Genomic DNA, 27,794 nt, shown 5'->3' with positions numbered 1-27,794 from the left:
CAACAACCTTTCTTCCCGTTTTGGGCGAAGCGAGGAGCGTCATGCACATTCACAGATGCGCCTAATTTCAAATGCGTGTTCTCGCTTGTCCCGCATACCTACTGAAAATGTCGAACGCGTGATCCGCTAGATTAATGGCTTCCGTCAACGACAGGAGAGGTTTGGATGGCAGGCAATCCAGAAAAGTGCCGGACTGAGGGCATTTTGGTTTTACAAGCCTCATGCGCCTGTTCCCTCGCGTGTCTGGAGCTCTAAACAGTACAACAGACTTTAAATCACCGCATGCATATAGAGCCAGCCTGCAACTTATCGGTAATACACATACGTGCACGATAAAGTATTTCGCTCGACAGCGGCACGCCCTGCACCCTCTCTGGTGCTGAAAAGGCAGGAGCAGGACAGCGGGCTCAGTTGGCCCAGCGCTCCGTGCGCCTGTGTACTCTATTTATCCCCGAGGCACAGAGGACATTCGGCACCCTTCTCAGCAGACAGGCAGGCGAGCGGAAAAACGAGGGACAGAGCTGGCGACGTGCTAAGATCATCGCTTCTTCTTGGCAAAAGAAATACAGGAAGAAAACACGTTTATCTGGGTTAAGGTTACTTTTTTTTTTTAGTGCGCGCATAGATGAGTCCGCCCGGGAATCACATCAACCTGCGTCGCCCAACCAATTTGGCACCACACAGGGCAGTCCTCGGAAAGTGACAAAGCGGATCACATCACTTGCGTGTATTTCTGGAGAATCGCGTTAGCGGGGCATGGGGATGCTTTAGTAACTGGAGTAAGCGATGCTGAAAGAGGCGTTCTGCCGTCCCCCCCTGACTGACTGAGCACCACCACAGCACTAATGAGTGAAATATGGAGAAACAGGCTCTCGCAACGGCCATCAGCTTGTCCATGAGCCTCTTCTCGTTGATGCTCCTCATCACGGCAATCTTCACCGACCACTGGTACGAAACCGACACCAGGAGGCACGCAGAGAACTGCGAGCGGCACGGCACCGACTCCCATGAGCAGAAAAGCCGGGTGATGCCCATGTATCACCTGCCTCTCACGGACGTGAGCAGCCCCCAGCGGAATATCGGGCTGCTGAACCCAATTCCCATCGGGAACCGAGAAGAGGACCTCCTGGAGAACTGGAGGTCGATTTTAGGACTGGGAGTTCTGGAATCGGAGTGCGGGCGTCCCTTATTCTCGACCTATTCGGGACTCTGGAGGAAATGCTACTACCTCGGTATCGATCAGGATATTGATAACCTGATATCAAAGGGTAAGAGTATTACTTCTGGGTTGGAGTTGGGGGTGGACGGGGTTCGACCTGTACCGTGCAAGACAGTTTCTCCTTGAGATATAACCTGGAGCGCTTTGGAGTCGTTTACTTCTCCATGAAGAGCGGTGTTTGCTGGATGCGAATGAAAAGGGAGAGGGGCGCATTCGGTGAGCTGAAACAGATCACATCGGCGTCTTAGAAAAATAAGGTGATGCCACGAAAGGCGCTATATAAAATGAAGGTGTGATGGTGAAGCAGGCAGTAGCGTGATGGTAGCTGACAGTACTCTCGCACCTGCTGGTAAGTGAAGGCGCGGGGGTAATTATTGTAACGCACCGGTGTGCAGCAGACTCCCGTATTTCCAGAAGCTTTGCTGAGATACGTGCCTTTTTATGTAAGCTACTCTTCGGGCTGAATCGGAGCAAAAGCGAGCCGAATTTTGAAATGATTTGCCGCTTCTGTCAGGGCGCAGGGCGCTTAGCCACGCAACTGAAAGCCTTTCGGTCTCCCGCTGTAAAGAGAACGGGCGTTTCGACCGCATTCAAAAGGAACTGGAGTGTTAAATCTTTTTTTTAAGCGGCTGTGGGAGAGTGCGGAGGAGAAACTGGTTTCTGCATGAACCTCTATTAACTCCAGTCTGTGCCCACAGAAAGAAATATAAATATTGCTTATACAGTGCCCAGTGCCCACGTACATCGGTATGTTGTATATTTACACCGTTAATAGCCTGATGACTTCATTGTCCTCCTATGCAGACGTGCTAACATGAGAAGAATGCGTTATATATAGACCCCCCTCAAGATAATGCATTGACAGATATCTAGGAATACGGCGGAGATAGATGGTGACAAAATACAATTTATCTGCTTAAAGCGGAGGTGAAGTCAACAGCAATCGGGCTGCATTGGATTATTATAAATACACCCAAAACAATCTGCGTTTTTACTTATTTTAATAAAATGCCATCACCTCCGACCACAGTCATAATATTAACAACCAAGGTTTTTCCTTTTAATACGAGCCAGGATTTTATTCGAAAAGGGTTTCTCTCCCTGCGAGTGTGCCCTGTTAGTACGGAGCGTCTATTTAAAGCAGACACCTAAGGTTAAAACTTAAAAAAGTAGACCGAGGAAGGTAAAGCAAACTACAATGTATTTTAAAGTATTAAACAGATCGTAAGAGTCTAGAAAGGTAAACCGTAGTCTGAGAAATGACTGAAATTATGGTTTTAGAATACTAAAGGCACCCGGCTGTGTTGCAGTAAGTACTGGTAAATACAGAGTAGCGTATCTCACGAAAACACAAACCACAGATGATTATATGGTTGGATGCCTGGGTATGCTTTAAAATCGCTCTTTCGTGGCATCCACTCACATGTGTAGCACCGCGCTGTAATGGAGCAATCCGATTAACCGTCCAAGTAATACCCTACTCTGATAATCTCTCCGTAGCGCAAGGGAACTGGATGATGATTACATACTTACATGAAAGTGAATTTGTACACAGCTGTTGCTGGCCAGCTGGTTAAAATATTCAAATCACTAGATTGACATATTTCAAATATTATAAAATGCATTTTATACAAATTGTTTTAAATGTTTCAGTGACCCTCATCAGCTTGTTGAACACATGGTTTCTGTTCTGCCCCATTTAAAATCAAGCTGTGAGCATCTCTGAAGAAAGTGAGGTTCTGGATTGTTGTTTAGTGAGAACTGAAACTCTGATGATCTCACAACTGTTCTCAAAGCTCAAACTTAAAACAGTCTGCGTATTCACACACTAGGGCATGAATGACCTCCTAAAGCACAGAAACACATTACAGATCAGTCTAATCTAGAGGAAAGCTTGAACACTCTTTGCAAAGCACAGACAATTGTGTCCAATGGAACCTGCTGATTTTCCCAATTAGTCAATGACAATTAACATCATTCAAAACCAACAACAAGGAATGAATAATGCCCATTACAGACACTTTAATGATTTAGAAAATACACTACATTGCCACTACACAGACATTCCCTCAGGAAATCCTTCTAATGGTCTAATACAGCCATATTCATTGTTAATGTAGCAATACTTGAAGTCTCATGCAATTCCGCAGGTCTTCTTTCAGCGGTGTGAGACGGCAAGATACAGACAGCCTTTGTGTTGAGCTGCAGGCTGACGCAGGCTGAGCTTGACTTTTTAGTCAGCGCTCACCCAGTGGAAGACTAGGACATACAGCTCCAGAGTCGAATGTTGCTGTCAGGAAAGATCAAGGACAGACTCAAGTGAAACATCATCAGATTAAAGACACGGACTGCAGTCAGGGCAGAACATTGCTGTGTTTTTTCTTTCTCCTTTTCTTTCGAAACGCAAACCCTGCAGGCAATTGCAGAAGCAAAAGGCTCCGCCACGTAGTTTCTATTGAAGAGCAATAGCTACAAATATGAGAGAAAAGCACCCTTTTAATAACTAACAAATGTCCTAATAATTTTAACTTGATGGAGTGGCATGATATTGCTTACTCACTGCTTATCCAGGTGCTCTGTTATTCTTCTTTAATCCTTAACAGCATGTGTGCCCAGATTGCCATCTCTTGATCTTTTTTGTTACAATACTGTGATATGCAACCCATTTAACAGACAGCTTTGTTTAATGAATTCAGATCATCCAGGACAATGATATTTTCCTGGAACCTACTCACTCCCCTTTGTAGTCATTATGCAATTTTACCATCTGGTTACAGGATACAGTCCCTGCCTGTGAAGACTAAGCATGTCTTTCCAGCTTCATGCCTGTGTGCTTTAGGCTGCTGAATTCTAAGGGTTTCCCTGCAGTATGTCCCAGTCTCCACCATACAAAAGGAGAATCTTAGATTTATGGACATATCTCCTCACCTCCTTCCTCTTTTTCACCGGCTTCCTTAAAATTAATTCACCTGTTTTATAATATTAATATAAGTGGGTAATGTCAAATATATAACACACTGGACTAGTGATCTTGTTTTTTATATTGAGTGTTCTGTTTTTATGTTACATGTAAGAGGAATGTTTTTGGGGTATGTCTGAAAGATGTGTTTTTAATGTACCCAGCAACACAGATGAAGGGCCTTGTGGAAAAGATAAAAGTCTTTTGCAGGAGAAAGCTCTGGAGCTGTCAGTCCGTTCCTGGTGGTTTCCTTTTATACAGAACAGAATGTGCCACCTTGTGGCTGTGTCTTAAACTGCTTGAGGCTTTCTTCGATCACGCAAGGAATTCATCTAGCCTAGTGGTGAAGGGTGAGGGCTGAAGTTTATCTCAGTTTCTGGAGCGTTATGTGGGTTGACTGTACCCTAGATGGTTTGCTGGTTTCATTGCAACTCAGTAGTGTTGGTATCCACATATACAGCTGGGTGGACAGGCACAAGAAAGATTCAGCACCCCACTCAAAGACACTGCCCTGTTTACAGTAGGTAGCAGCTTTATCACCCAGCAACTCACAGCTGGCAGCCCTGAGGAGCTCAGTAGGTGTGAGCCTGGTCAGTACCTGGAAGTTAGACCTCCTGGGAAAGCTAAGGTGTTGGAAGAGGTGTAAGTGGGGCCTGTAGGGGGCACTCACCCTGCGGTCTGTGTGGATCCTACTGCCCCTGTACAGTGATGGGGACACTATACTGTAAAAAGGCGCCATCCTTTGGATAAGATGTAAAACTGAGGTCCTGACCCTCTGTGGTCATTAAAAATCCCAGGGCGTTTCTTGAAAAGAGTAGGCATCCCAGCATCATCACCACCACATTTCCCTCTGGCCTTTACCAATCATGGTCTCCTAATTATCCCCATCTCTGAATTTGCATCATCACTCTGTTATCCTCCCCACTGAGAGCTGGTGTGTGGGGAGTGTACTGGCATACTCTGGCTGCCGGTGTATCATCCAGGTGGGGCTGCACATTGGAGGTGGCGGAGGGGATCCCCATTACCTACAAAGCTCTTTGAGTGGGTGTCCAGAAAAAAACTATATAAGTGTAAGGGATGATGATGATGATTATTACTCAAACCAGGTTAAAAGTAGAAGCACAAAGCTTTAATGTGTATTTCATCAAATGCAATGTATATTACATAAAACATACAGTATATTTACAGTTGCTTTTGGTATATTTGAGTAATTCTAGCTGCTGAATTCCCTGTCTCTGTTTTCAGTCCATTTCCAACCCCCACTGAAACACACTGAATGTCTCACAGGTATTGCACAGCGATGCACATCAGTCAAGTACCATTTCTCTCAGCCCATCCGACTGCGCAACATCCCCTTTAACTTGACAAGGACCATCCAGCAGGATGAGTGGCACCTGCTGCGTGAGTACTTTTAAATCTTGTACATTTTTCAACCTGATAATGTTTGTTTTTTTTGCTCTCCAGGACACACCTTATAGAAAAAAAAAGAGAATTTGGTTCCTTCTTAAAAAACAAATGTTATATAAAAATAAAATCCCAACGAGTCCATACCTTCTGAAAATCTGATCATACGTACAGTACATTATCTGTAATGTTGATTATTCTGGGACATATGCATTACATTTATACTTGTGTAAGTTTAGACAAATGTTCACATTGATATACAACGGGACATTTATGTAAATGCCAATCCAGGACAAAAAGAAACACAGAAGAAATCATACATTAATACCAGAAAGGCAGAGTTTCCTAGGGGAAATTCAATGTGCAACCCAATTAAGGCCGTAACATTCATAATCTCTGCTATTTGATCAGTTCGGATTCGGACTCAATTCAATTAAGAAGCCGCGGTTTGTTTTGTGCAGTTTTGCACTGCTGGTTGGGGACGCTCAGGATTAATAAAGACCTCTCCAGGTTGGCTGCCTGTGCCCTTCTCCTTGAACGAATTTCCTTCAAGCAGTGTGTCTGCGACTGTGCCTCACACTCCAGAAGATGGTCGCACAATTACTCAGATCATTACTTTGAACACTAACTATGGGCATATTTGAACCGTTATTTCAAGGGCGATTTAGCCTAACCTAACTAAATTGCAAAAGCATTTCTCCATTCATACTTTTTTTAATACATGCAAACATACAGTAAGACAAGAGGATTAGGAGTATAAAAAGGAAAACGGAGAGTTTTCACCTTACAGGTTGTGCGCCGGCACCTCGTGTCACTCTGCTTCACAACAAATTCCCATCACCACGCTTGCAGAGGCCCTTAAAAAAAACACAAAAGGGACCTAAGGTAATATTTTGCAACAGCGGCCTTGTCTCTTTGACTAGGGAACAATACTGAAATGCAATCGAACGTGCTGTCACTGTACGAAGCTGCTGATTCAAACGTATTCTATTTATGTTGTAACAGATGGCGACTGGCTTTTTTCTTTACAAAATGTGTTTAGAAAACAGTTGTATTGACTGTGTTAATGAGATCTGTAATCAGCATCTGTGTATGATTCCCCACACGAAAATCATTACAAGCAGAAGGCAGCGGTGAGGACACCCCAGTGCTCTTGATCGCGGGTTAAGATTGCTTGGAATATTCCAATTAGTCACGGACACTTTATGTTCTTCTGTACCTTTTTTTTTCCTAGACTGAAATAAAAACTTGTATCCAGTTAAAATCAGTTGTAGCCGCTCTGCCACGTACCATAGGAATGAAAAATGTGAGAATGGAAATTATCTTTGTGAGCCAAAGCCTTCAGGAGTGAAATAGGGGCACAGCGAGAGGCACCCTGTTGCGATATTTCTATTCTTTTGTTCTTTTCTTCCACTGCAACTTCAGATCATCACCGTGAGAGAACGCTGGTTCTCGACAGACATGTCTGATCGTTCAGGGCCTGTTCCAGCACTGCTCCCGGGGGCAGGTAGTGAGGTGTTGCTCTGTGTTTCTCAGACCTGCGCCGGATCACAGCGGGCTTTCTGGGCATGGCGGCGGCCGTGCTGCTGTGCGGGTGCATCGTGGCCACGGTCAGCTTCTTCTGGGAGGAGAGCCTCACCCAGCACGTGTCCGGCCTGCTCTTCCTCATGGCGGGTAGGCCTCCCGTACGAGTCACAGCGCGGCCCCACGCCCCCGCCCACCTCTCCATACTGTGACAGGAACAACCTTCTCTTCTCTTCTAACCTCTTGCTGACGTGTTGCACTTGCGTATTTGAGGGACTTACGAAACGTGTCTAGTGCTTTCGGGATATATCCTGTTTCGGGACATCTGCCGGACAATTGGTATGTGCGTACCGTTCGCATATAGGAAAAAAAAAACCCCGAAAACAGAAAAGACCATTTACAGACCTCTGAAGAGAAGACCGTTGCCTCTCCACTGGCGAACTCAGAACACCTGCTCAACGACAGACATTACACTGCTGCGGCACTCGGAGAAATTCTACCGGCGGCACCGACTGACAATGAGCTACGAAAGGCGGCAGATTCTTCCTCTGATTCCCAAGAACAATGTCTTACCTCCCTTATATTTTTTTTTTTCTCCTCAGGTATTTTCTGCACAATCTCTTTGTGTACCTACGCAGCCAGCATCTCGTATGATCTCTCTCGGACTCCGTCGTTCATCTACGGGCTGCCCGGCGACGTGGAGCATGGTTATAGCTGGTCCATATTCTGTGCCTGGTGCAGTCTGGGCCTCACGGTAGCGGCGGGCTGCCTGTGCACCACCTACCCCTTCATCAGCAGAGCCAAGGCCGTGCAGTCAAAAACCGCCAGGGACTCCTCGGTGTGAAGGCCACTGCTCCGGAGCCAGTGCTATGCCAAGCACTATGCAGCATTTCCTTTTAAAGCATTGCTTTATGTTCGGGAGTTCTGTGGCGAGACCTGAATTCAAGACTTGATATCGTATCTCCCCCAGCTGTGTCCTGCCAGGTGTTGTGGAATAATGTACATAAAAACCCAGACAAAATGTGGTCCAGTGTAGATTGTTACCTCTGTTATATCGGTAGACAGTTCTAGGAAAACCAATTAAACTACTGTGAAGACTTCAAGAACTGTGATTGCTCCCCAGCACCTCCATTTGTGATGCAAGAAGGATTTATTGTGAGCGGCAACATTCTGGTGACGTATTAGTTACCACGTTAAAGCATGAACCTCAGACAAAACCTCACGTTGTCAAACCAACTGCTGTTTTCCATTTCCTATAAGAGACGATTGATTTTTAAAAACTCTTTCAGTGTCCCCCTCCAGACTCCTGCTTCTCCTGTGACAAGTGAAGAAGTCAGTGCAGCACCAGCAGACAGGGAGACAGGCACCTGAAGGACTGCAGCACAATCTGTGTCGTGTGGATCCCTGCAAGCACGGTGGATCTTGGCACTACAGACTGCCACCAGATTGTGACACCATTCGTGACAGAGGAGGCAAGGCAAGAGGAGCCCAATGCCCATCTCTGCTAATATAGCCACCCCTTTCAATGAGGGGAGAACAGTCATTTCAGAAAAGTACCGTAACACAAACTGCGACTGCAGAGGGAACTGAAAACGGACAACGTTTTTTTTTTTCTGGCTTGATAGGCTGCTTCACTGCTGCATGGAAAAAACAACAAACAGTATGAAGCAGTCTGGTTTATTGTGTGTGTGTGTGAGATCTGAGTTTTTAAAAAAACATTTCGGACGGAGAATAGGAAAGATTTCATGACAAGGCTTCCCAGCCAGCTTGTTGAGGCCCAGTCTCTGGGCACCTTTAAGAAACATCTGGATGAAATTCTAGGTTCACTCAGGTGCTGAACTACCACCCGAGCAAGATGGGCCACATGGCCCCCCGCTTGTGTGTAGACCTTCGTTTTGTTCTTTTGATGAAGTAAGGCAGGCTCCTTTTGAATTAATCAGCAATGAAACGACTGTGGACATCTCATATAAGGACATGAGAAAAAACAGGGAATCTTCATTCCTCCTCGAAGCTGAGACCTGCTCTTGAAACTGAGTGAAAGACCGAGTCTGCTGGGCTTCGAAAGCCCTAATGTGCTGACGTACAGTTACTGAAAACAACAGCAACAAAAAATCCTGAGCTGTAATATCATCATTTTGTACACTGTGAATTCAGTTGTTCTGTTAATAAAGTACTGTTAAGTATATAAATCATCATTTCCGTCTCTGATGCTTGTCTCTGTTTTTTGCTTGTCACCAGTTTTGGATCACAATTTTTAACATGGGAAAAAAAGTCCTTAAGAAAAACATGCAAATGTTTGGAACTAGTATGAATAAAGATCAAGGTATATCTTTTCAAAAATAATGAAATCCTTATTCAAGCTCTCCCAAATGTATACTGATGCTAAAGTCTTTTATCCCAGTCTGTGTGTCTCATGGAGAGCAAGCTGGGGTATGCAAGAAGACAAATTCCTAGTACAAGAAATTGTGTATGGCCAATAAAGGGATCTCATCTTATAGGGTGTTGAAAACCAATCTTTTTTTTCCCCCAGAAATCTGATTAAGTGCAGCAAGCAGACAATAGCGCTAACGTGTGGCTACTCTGTGTATTACACTGAAAGGCATAGCAAGGCAGATTAGCCATGCCCTTGACAACAGGGATTTTTTTATTTGATCGCATTAGAAGAAAAACATACTTTGAGTCCAATGCCATGATTTCGAGTGACCATTAGCATCGGCAATCATTCACTTTTTGTGATGTTCAAGGAGTAACAGTCAGTATTTGGTTGCATAACCCTTTTGAGGCCATAATTGCATAAAGGCTGTGGTCGACTGAGCTCTCCAGACTCTTTTGTCTAATCATTTGAGATGCTTCGCTGTGGCCATTGTGAAATTTCCCTGTTCTTGTCATGCCACGGTTTAATTTTTTTCCTCAGCAAATATGGCCAAGATTTCCCATTGACCCTTATCAATCATGGCCTCCTAATAATCCCCATCTATAAATTGGCTTAATTACTCTGCTCTCCTCCCCACTGAGAGCTGGTGCGTGGGGAGTGTTCTGGCGCACTATGGCTGCCATCACATCATCCAGGCGGGGCTGCACACTGGTGGTGGTGGGGATCCCCATTAACTATTAAAGCACTATAAAAGTGTAAGCAATTATAATTAATATTAAACTGCACGCTCAATCAGGTTTCAAACCAAAGATTTCAATCTAATCATTCCAGTACTGTGGATGACAATGTATTGCATCCACAGCCCTACAACCCTGTAGCCTCTAACTGTGATACTATGTAGCTGCACGCATTGTGTGGCTGCTGAAAACTAGATATTAACTATGATGAGTAACCACTTACCCCCAAGACGTGTGTCATTTAAGGACTGGCATTTAAATCAAAACTAGCCAGCTGATTTGACAGGTCCCTGTAAAACATTCTTTTTTGAGAATGTTTTAACATTTTTATCATTTATATTTGGAACTAGTGTACTTTCAGCAACTGCTTACTCTTCATATGATCAGATTGGGCTTTAATGTACTCCCTCTGTATAAAAAAAGATAAGAGCCCAGAGGAATTACAGCAGCCGGTTGTTTTAATTGCACACTCATTGCAAGGACTATTGCATGTTGCACATCACCAGTCACTTGAGCTTAATTCATCAGTGAGTCAATTTCACGTCTGACATGACTGGCAGTGTTAAGGATGTTATGCTTGTACCCTAGGCTCTATCATAAATAAACAAATCACAGCAAATAAACAAGCACAACTGCAAATCTTCCAGCTTTCCATAAGTCCATCATGTGTATATGTGTTGGCCGTACTTTCCAACACTGGGACCTTCTTGGGATTCAAACATCTTGGGACTACAAACAGCCCAGAAAATATTTTAATTAAGACTTGGCTTCCAAAACAGTCTTGTTTTTCAGTGTGTGTTCCACGTGAGTAGCAACAGACTTTAAATAAACAGAAACATCAGTTTGGTAATGTCTGCTGTCTGTTGCCATTACCATCCAGGACTGCAAACGACAAAGAGATCAGCCTGGCTGAGACAAGGGCGTCTGCTGAATTTGCCTTTACTGTTACTTTCTCTACCCTGTACAGAAAGCTGCAATCTCTCAGATTGTGCTTTGAAGAAATTCCAATCAGAAACAGTGGCTACATTCAATGTCTTGCATAGCCCCGCCCGCAAGCTTTGGGTCGCTGAACGGAGAGCCAGCCCTTCTAAGGATGTAATGGATTTAGCTGTTAATCAGAAAGCCAGAAAACGGGCAGAACAGAAAGAAACACGGCAGAGCATCGTGCCAAACCACGGTTTTGTATTTTGCGGAGGTCTAACAGTTCGGCTGTTCCCGAACACTTCCCTCATTGCCTGTCGCTGATTGGTCCACAGCTCATGCAGTGGGCAGCTGCAGGGCGCCCAGCTGAGGGCCTGGTACTGTAGTCGGTGCCCCAACACCACAGCTCTGGTGTGGCCAGGTGGAGGAACGCTGACCTTCGCCGTTCTCCAGGAGGGGGCCCCGCGGCCTTTCAGACACCCTGGGGGTTGAGGCCCCAGCTGGATCTCCCAATCTGCTCACTGCGGCGCTCAGCCCCCGGCCCGCTGTGGGGTTTCGGCCACACCTGCTCCAGAGAGTACGCAGCACGGAAGTGGACGTGATCACCCCATCGCTATCGGGCGATGGGCGTTTTCAGGAAGATCGCGAGCCTCCGATTTTGGTGGTGGCGCCCCCCTTTAATTTTTGTGCCAAAACCAGAAACCACATCGCGTCTCATCGGGACGGTGGTTGCAAACAGACCCATCAACAAGAAAAAACCACGCACTGTAGAAACCGTAGAAATACAGTTTTGCACTGAGCGTACGGACATACCGCAGCTAGAAAAGCATCAGGTGGGAGGGATCACCTTCTTGTACTCCTGTACGAGGCCATCAGTCACTCCCAGGCTGACTCTGTAGGTGCCCATGCGTACTAACGAGGGGAAGTCCATGGGGGCTGAGCTGGAACCCTCTGCAGAGACCAGGACCCTGTCCGCCGTCACCTGATCCACGAGCCGAGGAGACGCCCTGCCGGCCTCCCCTGCCTCTTCGGAACCGCAGGCCGCCGGCCTCTGGTTCTGCTGCGGCTCCCGGCTGAAACTCTTCCCCAGGAAGGCCGACAGCTGGGGGCTGAGCAGCAGCACCAGGGTCCCCCCCACACGAAGCACCCTGGAGGTGAACCACCAAGGAGGACCAGAGGGGACACAGCAGTGAGCCTTAAAAACGGTACGGGGTCATCACTTCACAGTTTCCCCCGTCCGTGAAACGTGTGATGAAGAGTGGACAAGTTCCATCACATCATCCATTCTTCACGACACTGTTGATCCTACTAACAGCATACAACAAAAACGCACACGTGTGTTTACACAAGAAGAACTAACTTAAACTAACTAACAGGGCCTGCCTTTGTAAAAGTCCCTTTTTTCCTCCTGGAGCACACCAGCCAGGAATTTACGATGCGTTTTTGTTTTTAAATGCCTCTTTAGGGCACAGGAGGTGTGGGCATCAGTCAATGCGCAGGAAAAAAAAAACTACGGATCTTTCTGAAACATCTGGGAAATTAATTATCAGTCATCTCTTACAAAAGCAGCAAACATCATAGATGCTGACCATGCTACTCAGAATCACCATCAGAATGCAAACAGGGAAAGAGACAAAGATCAATGAGGTCATTTGATTTTGTAAATTAATATTTGTTTTTAAAAGGTTTTTTTTCCCTTTTTTTTCCCCTGTATTATCAACAAAGATTTCACTTAAAGAAAGTCAATTTCAATACCCAGCATATATACTGTATAAGATGTTAAAGGTGACAAAAACATCTTTTTAAACACACTTACCTTTCCATTTCTTTCACAATGGCAGGCAACATGATTCTGACGTCAGTTTTGCAGCCGAATTTTCTCCCAAAGGGAATATCACAAATGACAGCATCGACACTGGCTGCAGGCAGGGGTATTTCTGTACAATAAGCACCAACATATTAGGTACTGTATCTAACAGAGGTAGAAAGTGAACTCAATCATGCTCAGGCATCCAAAAACATGCACACAGAAGGCAGTTTGAAAGGCCTAATAGAGGATGGTCAGGAGTACCTGGTTTGTCTGCAGTTTTTCATCCCAGCTGTGCTCTTAGAGACCTTAATCACCTCAATACTGGCTAAACTGGACCACATGGTCTAAGACTGGACTGAGACCACCTTGATCTAATACAATGCCACTGTTTTTTTTTTTACTTGACCAAGAAATGATGGAACTTATCTTATTTAAAGGGGAACCGCAGTCCCAATTTCTCAGGCTGGTTATTAAATCTTGGAAACAAAATAAATTAATTTTGACAGTAAAGAAAAATCTGACCAATTTCAAAGGAAGCACAAAATTGTGATCTTTGTGAAAGCACTGTTAAGTCTCCATGTTGTTGCAAACCCCTGTTCTCATCATGGTCGAGAGCGAGAGCTGCCATGAATTACAGTGTGACATGGCCCTTCCTGCTCACTAGTCACTGTAATCACTGCTGTACTGTGATGTACGAGCCAATAAGTACAGGTTATGCAGCAGACATTTCACTGCAGAAATGTTCAACTGTGATCTGCATGCAGAGTTAACAAGTATATTGTATTTGTCAGTTAAACTGTCTCGAAATCAAGTACAAAATTACTATTGGATTAAAAGAGGTGTATTCACAAGCCTACTCATTTACAATGTAATAAGGGTGCTTCACATCACTGGAAGTTTTTTGGCCTCATTCCGAATCGCAGTACTTGGTGCTGCGCACACCTGGAAATTTTGTGATGTAAATTGGGAGGTTTTACAAGTAATTATGTACATTTAACTTTTATTGTGGTTTGAAATTCACTCAGCAATGCCGATCCTTTCTAACTCTGAAGCATAAAAATAGCATTTCAGTTCCCCTTTAAATATATAGAGAAATTTTAATATTATTAAATCTTTTATCCCTGCATATTTAGATTTGTATTATAGGTTTTTTTAAGGCTAAAAAGAAGTAGCTTTGAAAACATATTGACATGTTTTAGAGCCATAATATAGAACATATTCCCACACCCACAGGGCAACCTAATTTACACGTAAAATTCCAAAAAACCCAAAGCACTGCATTAACACCACAGATTTGCACTGCTACACTATATGGTTTCACATCTATCCCATTCAAGTGATCACTGCATATCCCAACACAGAACTGCAGAGAGGACAGCATGTTTGTAAATGCCTCAGTGGGTGTAATCTTACCAGTTACTGATGCCTTCATCAATTCAATTCTGCTCGTGAGATCTGAGAACTGGATGTTTTCACGAGCTTTTTTCAGCTGTGATTCATTAATGTCTATTCCCAGGAAAAAAGCATTCTGAAGAAGATGGGGAAAAAGTCATATTTCCAGTTGTTAACAGGTGTATTACATCAGTAAGCAGCTACAAAAACAACACTGAACAAAAATGCAGAAAAACAATGCAGAAGAACATGACATTTATACTTTGCCTTTTTTTAAATATGCCTTCTCAGATAATTTAAAGTTTCTGACATTCTCAGGGATTCGTTTAAAATCTACACTCAGCTAAAATCACAAGCTTTGCTCTCTTTCTCTCCCAGGTTCTCACACTTACTACATTATCTTACAGAATGCAGGGAGGGGAAATGATTGCTTAGCAGAGGCGAAGTCGAGGACATATTTTTAAAGCAGCCTCGAAGGATTATTTTGTATCAAAGAAGAAACCTTCAGTCCAGAATTCTGAAAGTAAAACGATAGTTTTGGTCTCACTGCACTACAGAAAAAAACTGAAACAAAGTGATGGGGCAGCTTAAAATTCCTAAGTTGTTTTGGATTGTATTTTAATTTGTTAAAACTGATTTGAAACAGCGCGTTTTCTAAATCATGGAGATGCTGGAAAAGGTTTGTAAAGTTGAATCCATGCTTTTCCAAAAGATATAAAACCTCAAACTTATGCCAAACAGACGTAAAGGAGAAGGAAACGATTTTGGCTACAGCTGGGAAAACTCCAGTGTGTTCAATGGCTCTGAGACAGACCAGCCAAACTTGTTCCCATCTCCCATAATAACAACAGGAGCACTGTTCTGTAGCAGGCACAGCTGTACAGAACGAATTGTGGAGGATGACCATGTGTCTTGAGCCTCCTAGCAGATAAAGAAGAACTGTTGTGCATGTGGTCAGTGTTAAAAATGTAGCTTGCTCACTGATCTTATCATTCTTTCATGATCAGAGTGTCATATGCTTTAAATTTGTTCATGCATGTAAAATGGGTCAGAATGTAGATTACATATAAATATACCAAACAAAAGTGCTGTAATGCAACTAATACAGACAAATACATATGGGTTTATATTAGTCTTTACATTTCTGAATTATTCAACTGGTATTTTTTTCTGTTGGATACCTTCCATGGACCGAATACACTATATATGTATCAAGTATCCAATACTTTGTTCTACATAGGGCACACAGGGTTGGTCACTGCAAAGAAAAAATCTTACTTGCCACTCCTTTGCTGCTTCAATAAGTATAGTCCCAACTCCACACATCGGATCCAATACAAAACAACCATCCTGCTAGTTCAAAAAATGTGTTAAGAAAAATGTCAGATTTTAGCATGTACAATCATTTAAACTGAGAGGGAGATTGCTTGAGGGCCTTTTCATCAGATCAACTACATGTTTTGTTGAGTTTAGGTTCTGTACTTTGAAGGCATAAAAAACGTTCTCGCTAAAGTTTTGGAAAATACTTCATTACATTACTCAAATCTTCAAAAGAGGTCAAATGCATTACTTCTGCTGCGAATCACAAAGCTGATGCTTCTTGGTTTTTAAGGAACTCGCAGTTATTTTTGATACCTTGATAGCAGCAAGTGAGGCCATTGCCCAGGCTGTGGTAGATCTCAGACCAGTTGTTCTGATATATGGCCGATGAGCTAAAGGAAGCCTACAGAATGAGACAGCAATTATTTCATATGACGTGAGATTTAATATGAGGTTACACTGAAGCTCACCAATTGTAGATTGTCAGCAATATCTGTCGATTATTATCATTTTTTGTTACACCCACATGACTTGGAAGAGCCAACTGTGTGTTTTTCATGTCTCAGCTCACGGCTCTGAAACCTGTGATTGTACACGGGGGACAAGGAGGAAGTACAGGCCGGCTCCTCCCACCCACCCAACTTGTAGCCAGTCGTCTTTTAATACGTCACAGGCAACACCTCCTCCCTGCGCGAGGTGCAGTCCCTCACCAACAACACCGCATCCCTGCATGTATCTGGGCTGCCATGGGGTGCTGTGCTCGCCGAGAACCCAGAACACTCTGGCTGACTAATCCCACCCTACCCTCGGCAGTTCTCTGCCAACATTATGCTGCATTGTACTTGGGGCTTTCCAGTAAAAGGTAACTGATGCTATGACTCAGCCCCGAACCTGCATCACCTGGATCACAGAGATAAGCAGGTTCTCGGGCAAGCACTGGCTGAGCCACTCTGGAGATGCCAACATATTTTTGCTTGTTTCTTCATCTAGATCAGGAACCTTCAACCCCTTTCCTGGAAAGAACCAATTTTTAGGTTTTAAAGATAAGGAAGACTTAAATTGTTAGTCAATTAAGCAAGTCATTAACGTTACTCTGGTCCTTGAGACCTTAAGGATCATCAGATTTATGTTACAAATGAGCAGCGCATTTAAAAAATCCTGTGTATCTGATTGCAGATAAATTGTTCCAAGTCTTTAGAAATTAATGATTGAAAGTCTAACCATAAAACTTTCTGAACGGGGTCTCTCAAGGAGCAAAGTCAGAGAGACATGGTCTAGCTATGTCAGCTACAACAAAACTATTAAAAAAATCTCTCAAAACTGAGTTTTACCTGAAAACTGGAAATCCCAGAATGCAATGGGCGTCACTTAGGTGAACATTAACCTGAAACGAAACATCAAAATGACAAACAATATGCATGACTAAAACCTCCATTTGTGTCATCTTCTCCTTGTGACAATTCCCTTACCTCAAGATCAGGCTCTCTCAGGTCTGCTTTCCAGCCAAGCCGCTTGTGAATAGCCATGCCAATGATCCTTCCCAGCTCCTACACAGAGAGTCCCATAACATACTGGATACCACACAAAGCATTGCCAAAATCCAGAACAGTTGGCCAAGAGCGCTTTGGAACTAGTGGGGCCAGATTTAATTAAGCACACCTTGGACGGGACGCTGGTCCATCCTAGCTTGAGTAAAGCATGTACAGCTAAACCTGCAGTCTCCTAGTTTTTCAGGTAAGTAACTCTCCTGATATTCGGAGTCACATAGGCTTTGCTAAACGGCAGGCTACTCACCTGGGGACTGAACTTCCTAGCCAATATGCCGCTACAGCGACAGCAAACTCTGAAAGACACGAGGGGCTGTTTGCGGCTGGAGATCACATCTGCTGGACAAGAGGGCCCCTCTGAGACATGGTCAGCTCGGCCGGGCAGCACCGACCCTGCACTGTCCACAACCTGAGCAGGAAGAGGAGTTTCTTCCGGGCTTCCCTGGAGGTCTTGTTTCTTGGCCGGAGAGCTCCCGTCGCCCTCCTCCTCTTCCTCCTCCTTCCCAGTCTCCTCATCGCGCTTTCTTTTCCGACTCCTCCGAGAAGCAGCAGGGCCCAGACGACTCTCCTTCGCGGCCTGCTGGAGACTCAGCCAGGCAGACAGCCCCTGCTGCCAGTCGCCCAGCTCCCCGATTATTTTCTCCTGGATCACACGAGTCATCTTCCCTGAGAACAAAACACCAAAGGCAAACCCATTATGGCCCCAATGCTTACACCACGATGTCCACTACCGTTCATGAAGGCTCGCACCTTTATCTTCATTAAATTCCCACACAGAAATCTCACCAGATCCGAACCTGCTTGCTTCTCCCGGTGTCTTCATGGGACAAGACAGTTTGCAGGTTTGCTCCATTATGAACAGATGCTATTATAAGGAACTGTAATTGCCACAAATACCTTCTTAATTCTTTGATGCTTTTCACTTCTGTTTTAGGGTGTGTTTGGACAAACTATTGGTAGAATCAGAGCATTGCTCGCCAACGTATTAGAACATCAAACAATTTCTCAGATTCTCAGATACTAAATTTTCCAGGTGCACAAATAGCCCTGTCATATACTGTAGCATGCCTCTGGACAGTGTAATAGTGGATTTAGCTAAGACGCTATCTGCTGCTCAGTAAAATAATATACAGTACAGGAAGGAAACAGGATTTACACAAGAAAACCAGTCCTATTGTTGCCTATTAAGAATGAAGGAATTATTGAATGTGGCAAGGAAACCACCAAAATGGCAGGATTATCACTAGTGCTATGTGGTGCTTATGCCTAGAAACTTATTTTACTGCACATGTAATTGCCATTTAAATTTAAAGACGCTTTAAATTGTTCTTGACGTGAGATTTATTTGGATTCCTAACATGTTGGGTGAAAAAGAACATTGACAGATACTAGCAATACTGCTGGGGAGAAATAATTTATCTCCTGGGTCTAACTAGCCAGCGCCATGCTGTAGCACTGGCAGCAGAAATGAATCCGAGATGCATCTGTGCCCCATGTGTATCAACAGGCTTCCTGCAAGGGACAGAGTGGTCTACAGTCCCACGATGCAGTAAATAACACCATTAACAACATCTCCGAGCACCAGAGGGATCAGAAAGTCTCCAAAAAGAAAACAATTCTGAGAAACAGAATTAAAAACCCTTAAACTTACTTTACACCCTGGGAATGGCATTAAACTGTATGTCTCATCACATCTTGGATGTCTCTTGACTCATGGGGGTATTGTATACTACTGCTGTAGGAATTCAGTTACATTTTAATGTTTGTCTTCAATCTTGCCTCTCACATGTGGTGTTTTTCTACACGAGGATCACATAAAAGGATTATGGGCCTTTTAAAAAAAAAAATCCCGTCTCACCTGAATCCCAGGGAGCAGGTAGAGGAGGCAGTTTCTTCAGGAGCAGAAACAACCTCTCGGCGGACTTCAATCCCCTCAGCCTCTCCAGACCAGCGCTCGTCGTGAAGAACACCTTACCCGGTATGTGTTCAACCTAACAAAACAGTTACAAATCGGCCAACTTGGTCCGGTGGACAACCAACAGCATTCTCAGAAATCCAGACTGCTGCAGGCAGTTGAGATAATATTAAAATAAAAATAATAATAATAAGAATAATAATAAACATTATATTATATAGCGCCTTTAAAGGTGGCTTCTCAAAGCGCTTTACAGAATGACAACAACAACAATAAATAAAAAGAATACACAAGATAAAACACAATTACAATATATAGAGGAGACCGTGGATGGTGGTACAAAGAAAAGCAGAGGGGTGAAGATGAATGCGTTTGGTTAAGTGAGGCTAGTGCAAACACTACAGCCGCCTACATTACGTGAGCCAATGAAAGAACGCTACATTTTTTTAATTCAGTCGTTAAAGTTAAGTCAGTAGGTCTTGCTTTCAAATTGATTTGGTGTTTTTTGGGGAGTATTTAAATAGTTGGTTTGTGTAGCACAACATTTACAATATATTACAGTGATCGAAAGGGGAAATAATAATAATAATAATAATAATAATAATAATAATAATAATAACACGTTTTCTGTGGACGGACACTTTAGATACTCACATCACAGGCTGACAGCTTGGAAATCACTTCCTGAACAAGAAATTGCTCCATGCCTTTCCCAGCAGTACAGAAGTACCGCAATTCTTTCATTTCCTGCTATTTAAAAAAACAAACACACTTTGCCTATAAAAGCGGGATAAAATATTAAGGCCTGAACGCTGTGGGGCTTGTTTTTTCTCCAACAGGCGACTAGTAGCCACAGTTTATTCACTTTCTCTTTGAGACAGCGCACTTTTTTGATTGTACAGCGGAAGCGGAAAAGAGCTGCATCTCCTCGGTCAATTCTTTTGTGGCGCTATTCTCCCAGTTACCGACAGAGGTCTCTCTTTCACCAGGCTCTCGGATCACCGTCCTACGTGAATCATGGTTCAAAACTAGTATTCATAAATATGTAACATGCCTAAAGTTGTTCAGTTTTTGTTTTCGGCAATCAAACCCATCATACATCATTGAGATTAATGAGGAGAATTAAGGCTTGTTTAAAGCTGTATTAAATTGACTAGCTACACTTGTCATACCTTGGGTTGCCAGCTGGCCTCAGAATAATCTGACACTCCCAGTCAGGGCAGGTTTTTAACCTGGTCTCTAAATGGAGGCAATAACTCTTTGCTAAATGAAAGTTGTTGCCTAATTATAGCAGGGAACTATCGAAATGAATACCATGACAAACAGAAAACTTTATTTTAGCTGTCAATGCGCATTAGGCTCGGAGCAGCAGGCAGGGAAGTCTAATTCTGTGTGTTAAACCAATGAAATGTGGGTACAGGCTGAGATATGGAACTGGAAGACGAATCAAACTGACCCGCCTGCCTTTCCCCAGCTTTAACGTTTCTCCTAAATTTGGAGGAATCTCATGTTTTAGATGGAAGCACACTGATTTTGAACCCCACCCTCTAAAGAGCCAGAAAAATATGATGAGTGTTCTACCTCCCAGTGGGAGACAACATGATTGCTATCCTAGTCTTACAAGTGCCAAATGACTCATTTCAGAAGAGAAGCTTGAAGGGCCTTGAGTTTTTGTGCTTGCAGCTTGAACACAGAAAAACAAAATTGCACTTCCGTATATAGTTTGAATTTAAGGCAGTTTTCATGTATTTCATGGGGGGTGGGGTGGTGGATAGTAGCAGATTTTCAGCAGCTTGATTAGAAGCACACAAGAGGTTTCTCTTCAGAAATGTTATTAAACTTCTGAAGCTTATGAAAGCTGCTTAAACTAAGCACATTTAAAGTTTAAGGGCCCTGTGTTGCATAACTTGCTAATGTATGCAAATATTCCTCCTATGGCTGTCTTCTCATAAATTACTCTTTGACATTTCCAAGTTTGCTCAGAAGGAAATATGCACCACTTTCAGTAGAAATTATAAAAAGATGGAAAAAACACCAGCTTGTAAAAATGAAGTAGCGGAGTTCTAATTTTATAATCTGGCAGACCTCAGTTCTATAAATTGTGATTTTGTTGTCACTCGTTTTGTCCAGTTTTTAAAAACCTACTGATGGTTGCGTTTTTGCTAAATGCTTTTACAGAGTGAATCACATTGTCACATCCTTTAGTGTTCAACCCAAGCCAAAAGCTAATAAGCTCAGGCTACTAAATTCTGATTGTTATTCACAGATTGCATTTGTTAAAAAAATGTTCTCATCATTAAAAGCTATCGCTGCATCTTTCATCTTGCTAAAAACTCCCACCACCTTCTCTCTAAATGCTAATCACATAGATTCAATTCATCAGCCCATAATATTGGATGAATCCAAGTAGAAACAGAACATCAATACACTTATCATAGATGCCATTTGAAATAATTAGACTTGTCAGCCAGTGTTATGCAAAATGTTATGTTGAAGATGGCCTAGTGATAAATACAGTCACGTCTACTGCTTTCCATGCATTTTTTCCTTTTCTTTCCCTTTACAAGGTTAAAATGATATGACAGAATGCATAATGTAGTAATGTAGGGACAGAACAATGTCATAATAATCCTTCAATTATTTAAATCAACAGGACACTTCACTAAGAGAGAAGCACAATGAAATCATGCATTGATTTGGCATTCATTCATCCATTTTCAATGATTTTCGTGTCTCCCATTAAACGCCTCAAAAGTGAATGAGCCAAAAAGGAATGAAGCAAATGCACGTGCTTTAAGTCAAAATGTTAATTAAAGCTTTCTTGCCAACAGGAATTCCTTGAAGCCTAATGTATGAACTATAATGCTAAATTACTTATTGCTAATACTAGTACTGGTGCTGGTGTCACTCATTAGAGTACTGTATATCACAGTTACAGCTGCCCCTGTGTTTGGGCTCTGCTCTCTTGGAAAACAATAAGAAATTGCATTCCGCGTCCAGTTTCCAATCAGTTTTTAAAGACTCATTTTTACAGGCTCAGGTTACTGATCTTTTTTAATGATCCCTAATTTGTCATCTCGTTACCTTGTTTCAGTTCTCATTTGGTCTGTTAGGGGCATGGAGGCACATGCATGAACGGCGGCTTCGAGAGGAATAATAAACAGCGCCATGATTGCAGCTGGGGAACAAGCAGAAAAAAATGGCTCCAGGCTGGCGTCAAGCCTTATGTGCCCAATGCCAGTGTCAATCATAGCCTGTGAAGAAGCAGTGCTGTCTTCCCGCTGCTGAGAGAGAGAGGCAGTGTGTGATACTTTACTACCATCCTTCTGACCTCTGCGTCTTGTCCCGCTGGGCAGATTTCCTCTCTCATTCAGTGGTTGACAGTACGACCACACTTCAAAGGGAGTCATGTCAATTATGACCTCTTCCTCTGATAAATATTTGGCAATACCTCCCAGCAGGAGGCAGGGGCGGGGAGGAGATAAAAACAGTTGAAGAAGCAATTAGTTGATCAAAAGATCCATCAAACAAACTCTGGGATGTTTTTAGATCTTGGTTTACAAATCTAAAATGAAACAAAAAAATGTTAATGTACCTTCCTGACAGCCTGGTTATATTTCCATATAATGATAGCTTTAAATGTACTTGGAAACGAGATGGACCGTCTTTTGTCCCGATACAAACCACTTAAAAGCCTTCAGAATGCACCAAAAGTAGGTTGTTCTTCCTGCATCCTTATACATTTCTATACCACGAAAGGCAGAGTGTTATTTTATAGTATTACACATTTGAAAGGAAAACGCAGACAATTTGCTCTTCAGGCTTAACTAGGTTTGTGTGGGTGATTTGTGCCATAAGATTTAAATAATTTAACATCAGCATGCTTTTGTCCACACATGTAAACTATTTACCTCTACAGCATTCTGCAATTTAATTAATATAAATAAGAATTGCTTGCACTTATATACAGTAGCGCTATTCTGGACACTCCACTCAAAGCGTTTTACAGGTAATGGGGACTCCCCTCCACCACCACAAGTGTGCAGCCCCACCTGGATGATGTGACGGCAGCCATAGTGCGCCAGAACGCTCACCACACACCAGCTCTCAGTGGGGAGGAGAGCAGTGTAATGAAGCCAATTGATAGATGGGGATTATTAGGAGGCCATGATTGATAAGGGCCAATGGGGAAGTTTGGCCAGGATGCCAGGGTTACAACCCTACTCTTTTCGAGAAACGCCCTGGGATTTTTAATGACCACAGAGAGTCAGGACCTTGGTTTTACGTCTCATTCGAAGGACGTCACCTGTTTACAGTATAGTGTCCCCGTCAAATAAAGCAAGCTTAAGCAAGCATCCTAGTATGTAACAGCATGAGAACAGTTACAAGAGGATGCCATTCTGCCCATCTAGCTTGTTACGTTGTTAGGAGACAAGTGCTACTAGGATCTCATCTGGTGATTTTTTAATAGACGCCAGGGCATCGACTTTGACTGCATGGCTTGGCAGCTTGTTCCAGACTCCTGAAAACTTTGGGTCTAGAAATGTCTCCTGTTCTCAGTTTTTAATGTTCTTCCAAAAAATTAAGTATTTAAACCTTAGACCTAATAATAGGATTAATTTGAACTCTCAAATTGTGTTCACTTCCTAAACATCTAGGAAGTTACCTTTGAACTATTGAGTTTTTTTGTAACTTAAAATCTGTTACCTTTGAGTAAAAAAAAAACTTGCAAAGGTTCTTATCAACTGATTTGTTGATGTAATTAAGGATTGTTTTTATGAAAGAGCTCAGCTACAATGAAAACTAGCAGATGTTGGTTATTTTAAAAGGTTTTGGGCTGACGTGAATATTTGCTAGATCTGTCTGAGACTTGGCTCAAGTAATGCATCAATGGGCCGGCAATTTAATTTTTATAGAGAAAAACCAAATTCTTTGGCCAAAACCTGAATGTTTCTGAAAATGAAAGAGGGGAGAAGGAAGGTCAGTTAAACGTTTGAGCCTCTTTTAAACTTAAGGTGCTACAGTATGTGATCATTGAAATACAACTACTGTACATGAGATTTTGTTTTAAACTTTCTTTCATCCACCAGAGGGAGATAGTGTCACACAAAAGTGTTTAAAGAGATTAACAACAAACTATATTCTGTGCTTTTCAGAGAGAAAGTCATCAAAGGCACAAATCCATTTCTTAACAATTTCTTCAAGAAACTGCTTTGCATACTCTGCATAGGGTGAGCTGCTGTACCATATGGGATATCAGTTTGTTACCCACACATGGGATAAACTCCAGAACATACCCAAGAGCCTCCATCTACTTATCTGTGATACTGTAGGTCTGCAGCATTTTTTTCTTGAACACATTTTACTTAATTTCAGAACACTAGACTTACTTGCTAATGACATAACAGACTTCCGGTCTTATGAATATTGCAAGAACCTAATTAAAAGATGATTTAAGAAAAAAAAAAACAGATAGCCTTGGCAGGGAAAAATAATTTCATGGTGTCAAAGAATTTGGATGCAGCTTCTCTATATGTATAATATACTTGTATCTCTTTGTCTATGCATATAATGTTAACACGACAAACAAATCTCAGGGAATGTCAATCAGTAGTATTGTACTCTATTTACCAGTAATTAATCTCTGATCTAACAAGGGCACTATAACGATTAGGCTCTTACTCATGGGGCAACTCACCTCCTAAATCCACAACAATTAGGAGTGAACTAACTTCATTAGATACAACATCAAAGGCTGGCAAACTTAATAGATCTAAAAAGACTAATTACAGTCACGCTGTATAATTAAAGACTGGTGCAAGACCTAGGAATTTGAATTAGTATGTTTCTATAACCTCTATGGGCCAAACTGCGGTCTTGTAAGCTCAAATGCTTCGAAGAACATAGTTTCAAATCCCACCTCTACTTCCCTAAATTCAGAGGATTTTACAGCGAAACATTGTCTCCTTGTCAGATATGAGTCACAAAAAAGCACTTCAAAACACATGGGCCAAGATAATATTTTGGTTTTTACCAAGGCTCAACCACAATGTGACAATATTAATAGCCCAGTGAACAGTAAATACATGGCCATTTACAATCTTCTTAAAAGAGTTTTAAGAGTTTTTTTTCCCCAAGAAAATTTGCATCCACCACTTCCAGATTTGGTTTAACCAAATAATTTAATATTAATAATATTTATTAATGTACAGATTAATAAAAGCATATTATAGGAGAACACAGAGTTTTGGTTCTGTTTTTCAACATGCTTGGTTGTGTTGCATTGAAAGAAGCGAAATGCCAAAAAGTATCAGTGGACTGTGTTATTATGAACCGAACCGCGATTCACAAAATGCGTTAAGTCAGCCTGAAATAAAGACTTGACTGCCGTATTTGCCTAGCCGAGATGTGTAGGCCCCGCGTCCTTCTGCCTGTGTTGTGATGTTTCTTGGCTCTGTATCTAAATGGAAATGAGACCTTTACAAGAATAAAAACTTCTGGATACAAAAAAGTGCGTGCGAGCAGGCTGGTGCCAGCGCTTTAAATCTGCCTGGAGCGGAGGGGATCTCGCAATCATCATGCACAGTACATCTTGATCTTCAAGAGGCTTGCTTCTTGGATGCTGTTGGAGCAACGGAACCGGTTTTAATCCTTTTTGTTTGGTCCTGCTTGCTCTGTGACCGGTCTTGCATTTTCCAGCTGAGAATGAAATGAGCGCATACGCGCCCAGTCACAGTTTCCTAGGTTACACTAAAGTCAAAGGATGTCCGGGAGTAAAAAAAAAAAGGCAAATACGCTGCTGTAGGAATATTAGTCATGTTGTTCTGCCACAGTGATTCCTGCTCGCAAACAAGAAAAATGATTACAATAAGCAGCATAGTGCGCAACTAATCAGTGTCCTTCGGGTGAAGAAACCTGCCCCCGAGCACAAATGGAGCTCAGAAAATTTGCATCGCCTCTGATTCCGACCTGTCCCAGCTTCATCCTGGAGGGCTGGTGTGTCGACAGGTTTTCATTCCATCTCGGCTCTTAACAACTTGAATCAGCTTATAAATAACTTAACGCCACCAATTTAACAGCTTCTCTCGGCTCTGCGGGTGCTGCTACTTTACAGAGACCTAGAAAACCTGGAGACACAACGTTCCTCCAGGAGCAGGATTGTATGGCCTCACTCTCATCCAAATGGCTGTGGCTAATTTCTTCCTTGATCCCTTTCGTATCGCCCTGGTGCCACCTGGAAATTAACAGGGGCGATCAGAAATTGTTCTGAATTGTGTGCCAATTAGGTCAATGTACTTATGTATCGAGTGTGAGGTCAAACACGGGGTCTTCCAATTCATTAGGTCAGATTTTCTTGCTAATGCCAGACTGTAATTTAAAGCAATGAACACTGTGGTTAAACCCCCCCTTAAAAGGAAGAAATTATTTAGCACAGCAAGGTAACAGGTATAAAAAAGAAAACGCTGTTCAGACGTTTTTTTCTGCTGCAGCAGTAGCAAACTCCATTCCTGGTGGACATTGTTGTTGGTTTTTTTCCCTTACAAGCCCTCAGTAACATAGTGTGTCTAATTTACTGCATAACTGGAATATGTCTAATCTGACCAGTGTGTACATTTTCCAGGACAAGGAACCCCTCCACTAGACTAAAGCATGGCGAACCGTCATGGTCAGTAATCCCATTAATCCATTTGAAATATTCAAAATGATTCATTTGAAATATTTCCATTGGAAAAAATCAGGGAAACAAAGGTTTGCTTACCTAGAAAATTCCAATTTCAATGACAAAAAAAATCAGATATTTATTTTTAAAAGGTTCAGGGTGCATAATTAACCACATAATTGTAAAACCTTCAACCCGGATCACTGTGCATTAAGTAGGGTGAATGCTGAGACTTCAATAAAAGAAGACATTCAGAAAATTCCGAAACATGGGGAAAATAATTGGCTGAATTGTTTAATTGAATACCCAGGCTGGAACAAAAACTAGAAGATACTGGACCATCCTGGAAACACTCTCCACTGGGTGGAGGGAAAATGCCAGGGACATCTGGCCTGATGACCCCTGCTCTACTAAAGTTCCTAACATCCTGAAAGTGAAACATGAATAAATGAGGTGAAACCAGCCTCAGTCATCAAAACCTCCCACATACCTCAAGAAGAGTCATAGTCATGATACATTCTTTGTTTCAGCCCCTCTGACATAGTTGTATTCAGATATTTATTTAGCATTCAAAGGTACCGAGAAGTATTTGACATTCAGACATGTATCGATAGACTGACTCCTTCAAAAAGCATTAGCCTTTTATAACAATTTAAGACTGAGGAAAAAAGTGGGAGACAAGATTGTGTATGACAGCACTACCCATTACGTTTGATGGTCGGCTCTTTAATTGAGTATTGCTGGCGTCCAGATTGCCTCCGAGACTTGCTCTGTGGGTTGTTCACGCAGAGGCGGAGAGAGACTTTATGTTTAGAGTAGATCCAGATAAAGCATAGCATAGTTCATTAACAGTGTAGTAAGGTAATGCGTAATTAAGCATACATCAACTACAAATTGAAAGTACAACATCATTTTCAGTATCATGGTGTCCCATCATCTATATTCTTTTATTGGTCTTTGTATTTAGGAATCATTTTATGCATAAATGTAGAGTTGAAATGGCTGCTTAACA

At 42.5% G+C, this 27,794-nt stretch overlaps 2 protein-coding genes across 10 annotated transcripts; one reads left to right on the top strand and one right to left on the bottom strand.

Annotated features, from left to right (window-relative positions):
* The first annotated feature begins 55 nt into the window (after nt 1–55).
* tmem178a (transmembrane protein 178a) lies at nt 56–9,295 on the top strand. Of its 2 annotated transcripts, XM_006638532.3 has the most exons (4): nt 62–1,268; nt 5,466–5,579; nt 7,119–7,256; nt 7,709–9,295. In XM_006638532.3, exons 1-4 carry the CDS (start codon nt 857–859, stop codon nt 7,948–7,950), a joined length of 906 nt encoding a protein of 301 aa, XP_006638595.2. In that variant the 5' UTR covers nt 62–856; the 3' UTR covers nt 7,951–9,295. The 2 variants fall into 2 exon arrangements, with proteins under 2 accessions (XP_015218121.2, XP_006638595.2); XM_015362635.2 differs by lacking the exon at nt 7,119–7,256 and having other exon boundaries at nt 56–1,268.
* thumpd2 (THUMP domain containing 2) lies at nt 3,238–20,066 on the bottom strand. Of its 8 annotated transcripts, none has more exons than XM_015362628.2 (12): nt 19,777–20,065; nt 19,066–19,198; nt 17,455–17,873; nt 17,130–17,207; nt 16,992–17,044; nt 15,976–16,063; nt 15,619–15,693; nt 14,362–14,476; nt 12,955–13,075; nt 11,986–12,286; nt 6,366–6,439; nt 3,238–3,509 (listed from the first exon to the last, which is right to left on the bottom strand). In XM_015362628.2, exons 1-11 carry the CDS (start codon nt 19,864–19,866, stop codon nt 6,404–6,406), a joined length of 1,509 nt encoding a protein of 502 aa, XP_015218114.2. In that variant the 5' UTR covers nt 19,867–20,065; the 3' UTR covers nt 3,238–3,509; nt 6,366–6,403. The 8 variants fall into 8 exon arrangements, with proteins under 8 accessions (XP_015218114.2, XP_015218116.2, XP_015218115.2 ...); XM_015362630.2 differs by having other exon boundaries at nt 6,371–6,439; XM_015362629.2 differs by lacking the exon at nt 3,238–3,509 and adding an exon at nt 5,286–5,649.
* Nucleotides 20,067–27,794: the final 7,728 nt, after the last annotated feature.

The sequence above is a fragment of the Lepisosteus oculatus genome, chromosome 17 (assembly GCF_040954835.1).
Source record: "Lepisosteus oculatus isolate fLepOcu1 chromosome 17, fLepOcu1.hap2, whole genome shotgun sequence".
NCBI classification, from domain to species: domain Eukaryota; kingdom Metazoa; phylum Chordata; class Actinopteri; order Semionotiformes; family Lepisosteidae; genus Lepisosteus; species Lepisosteus oculatus.
The sequence above is the reverse complement of the archived record's forward strand: the minus strand, read 5'-3'. Positions and strand labels throughout refer to the sequence as shown.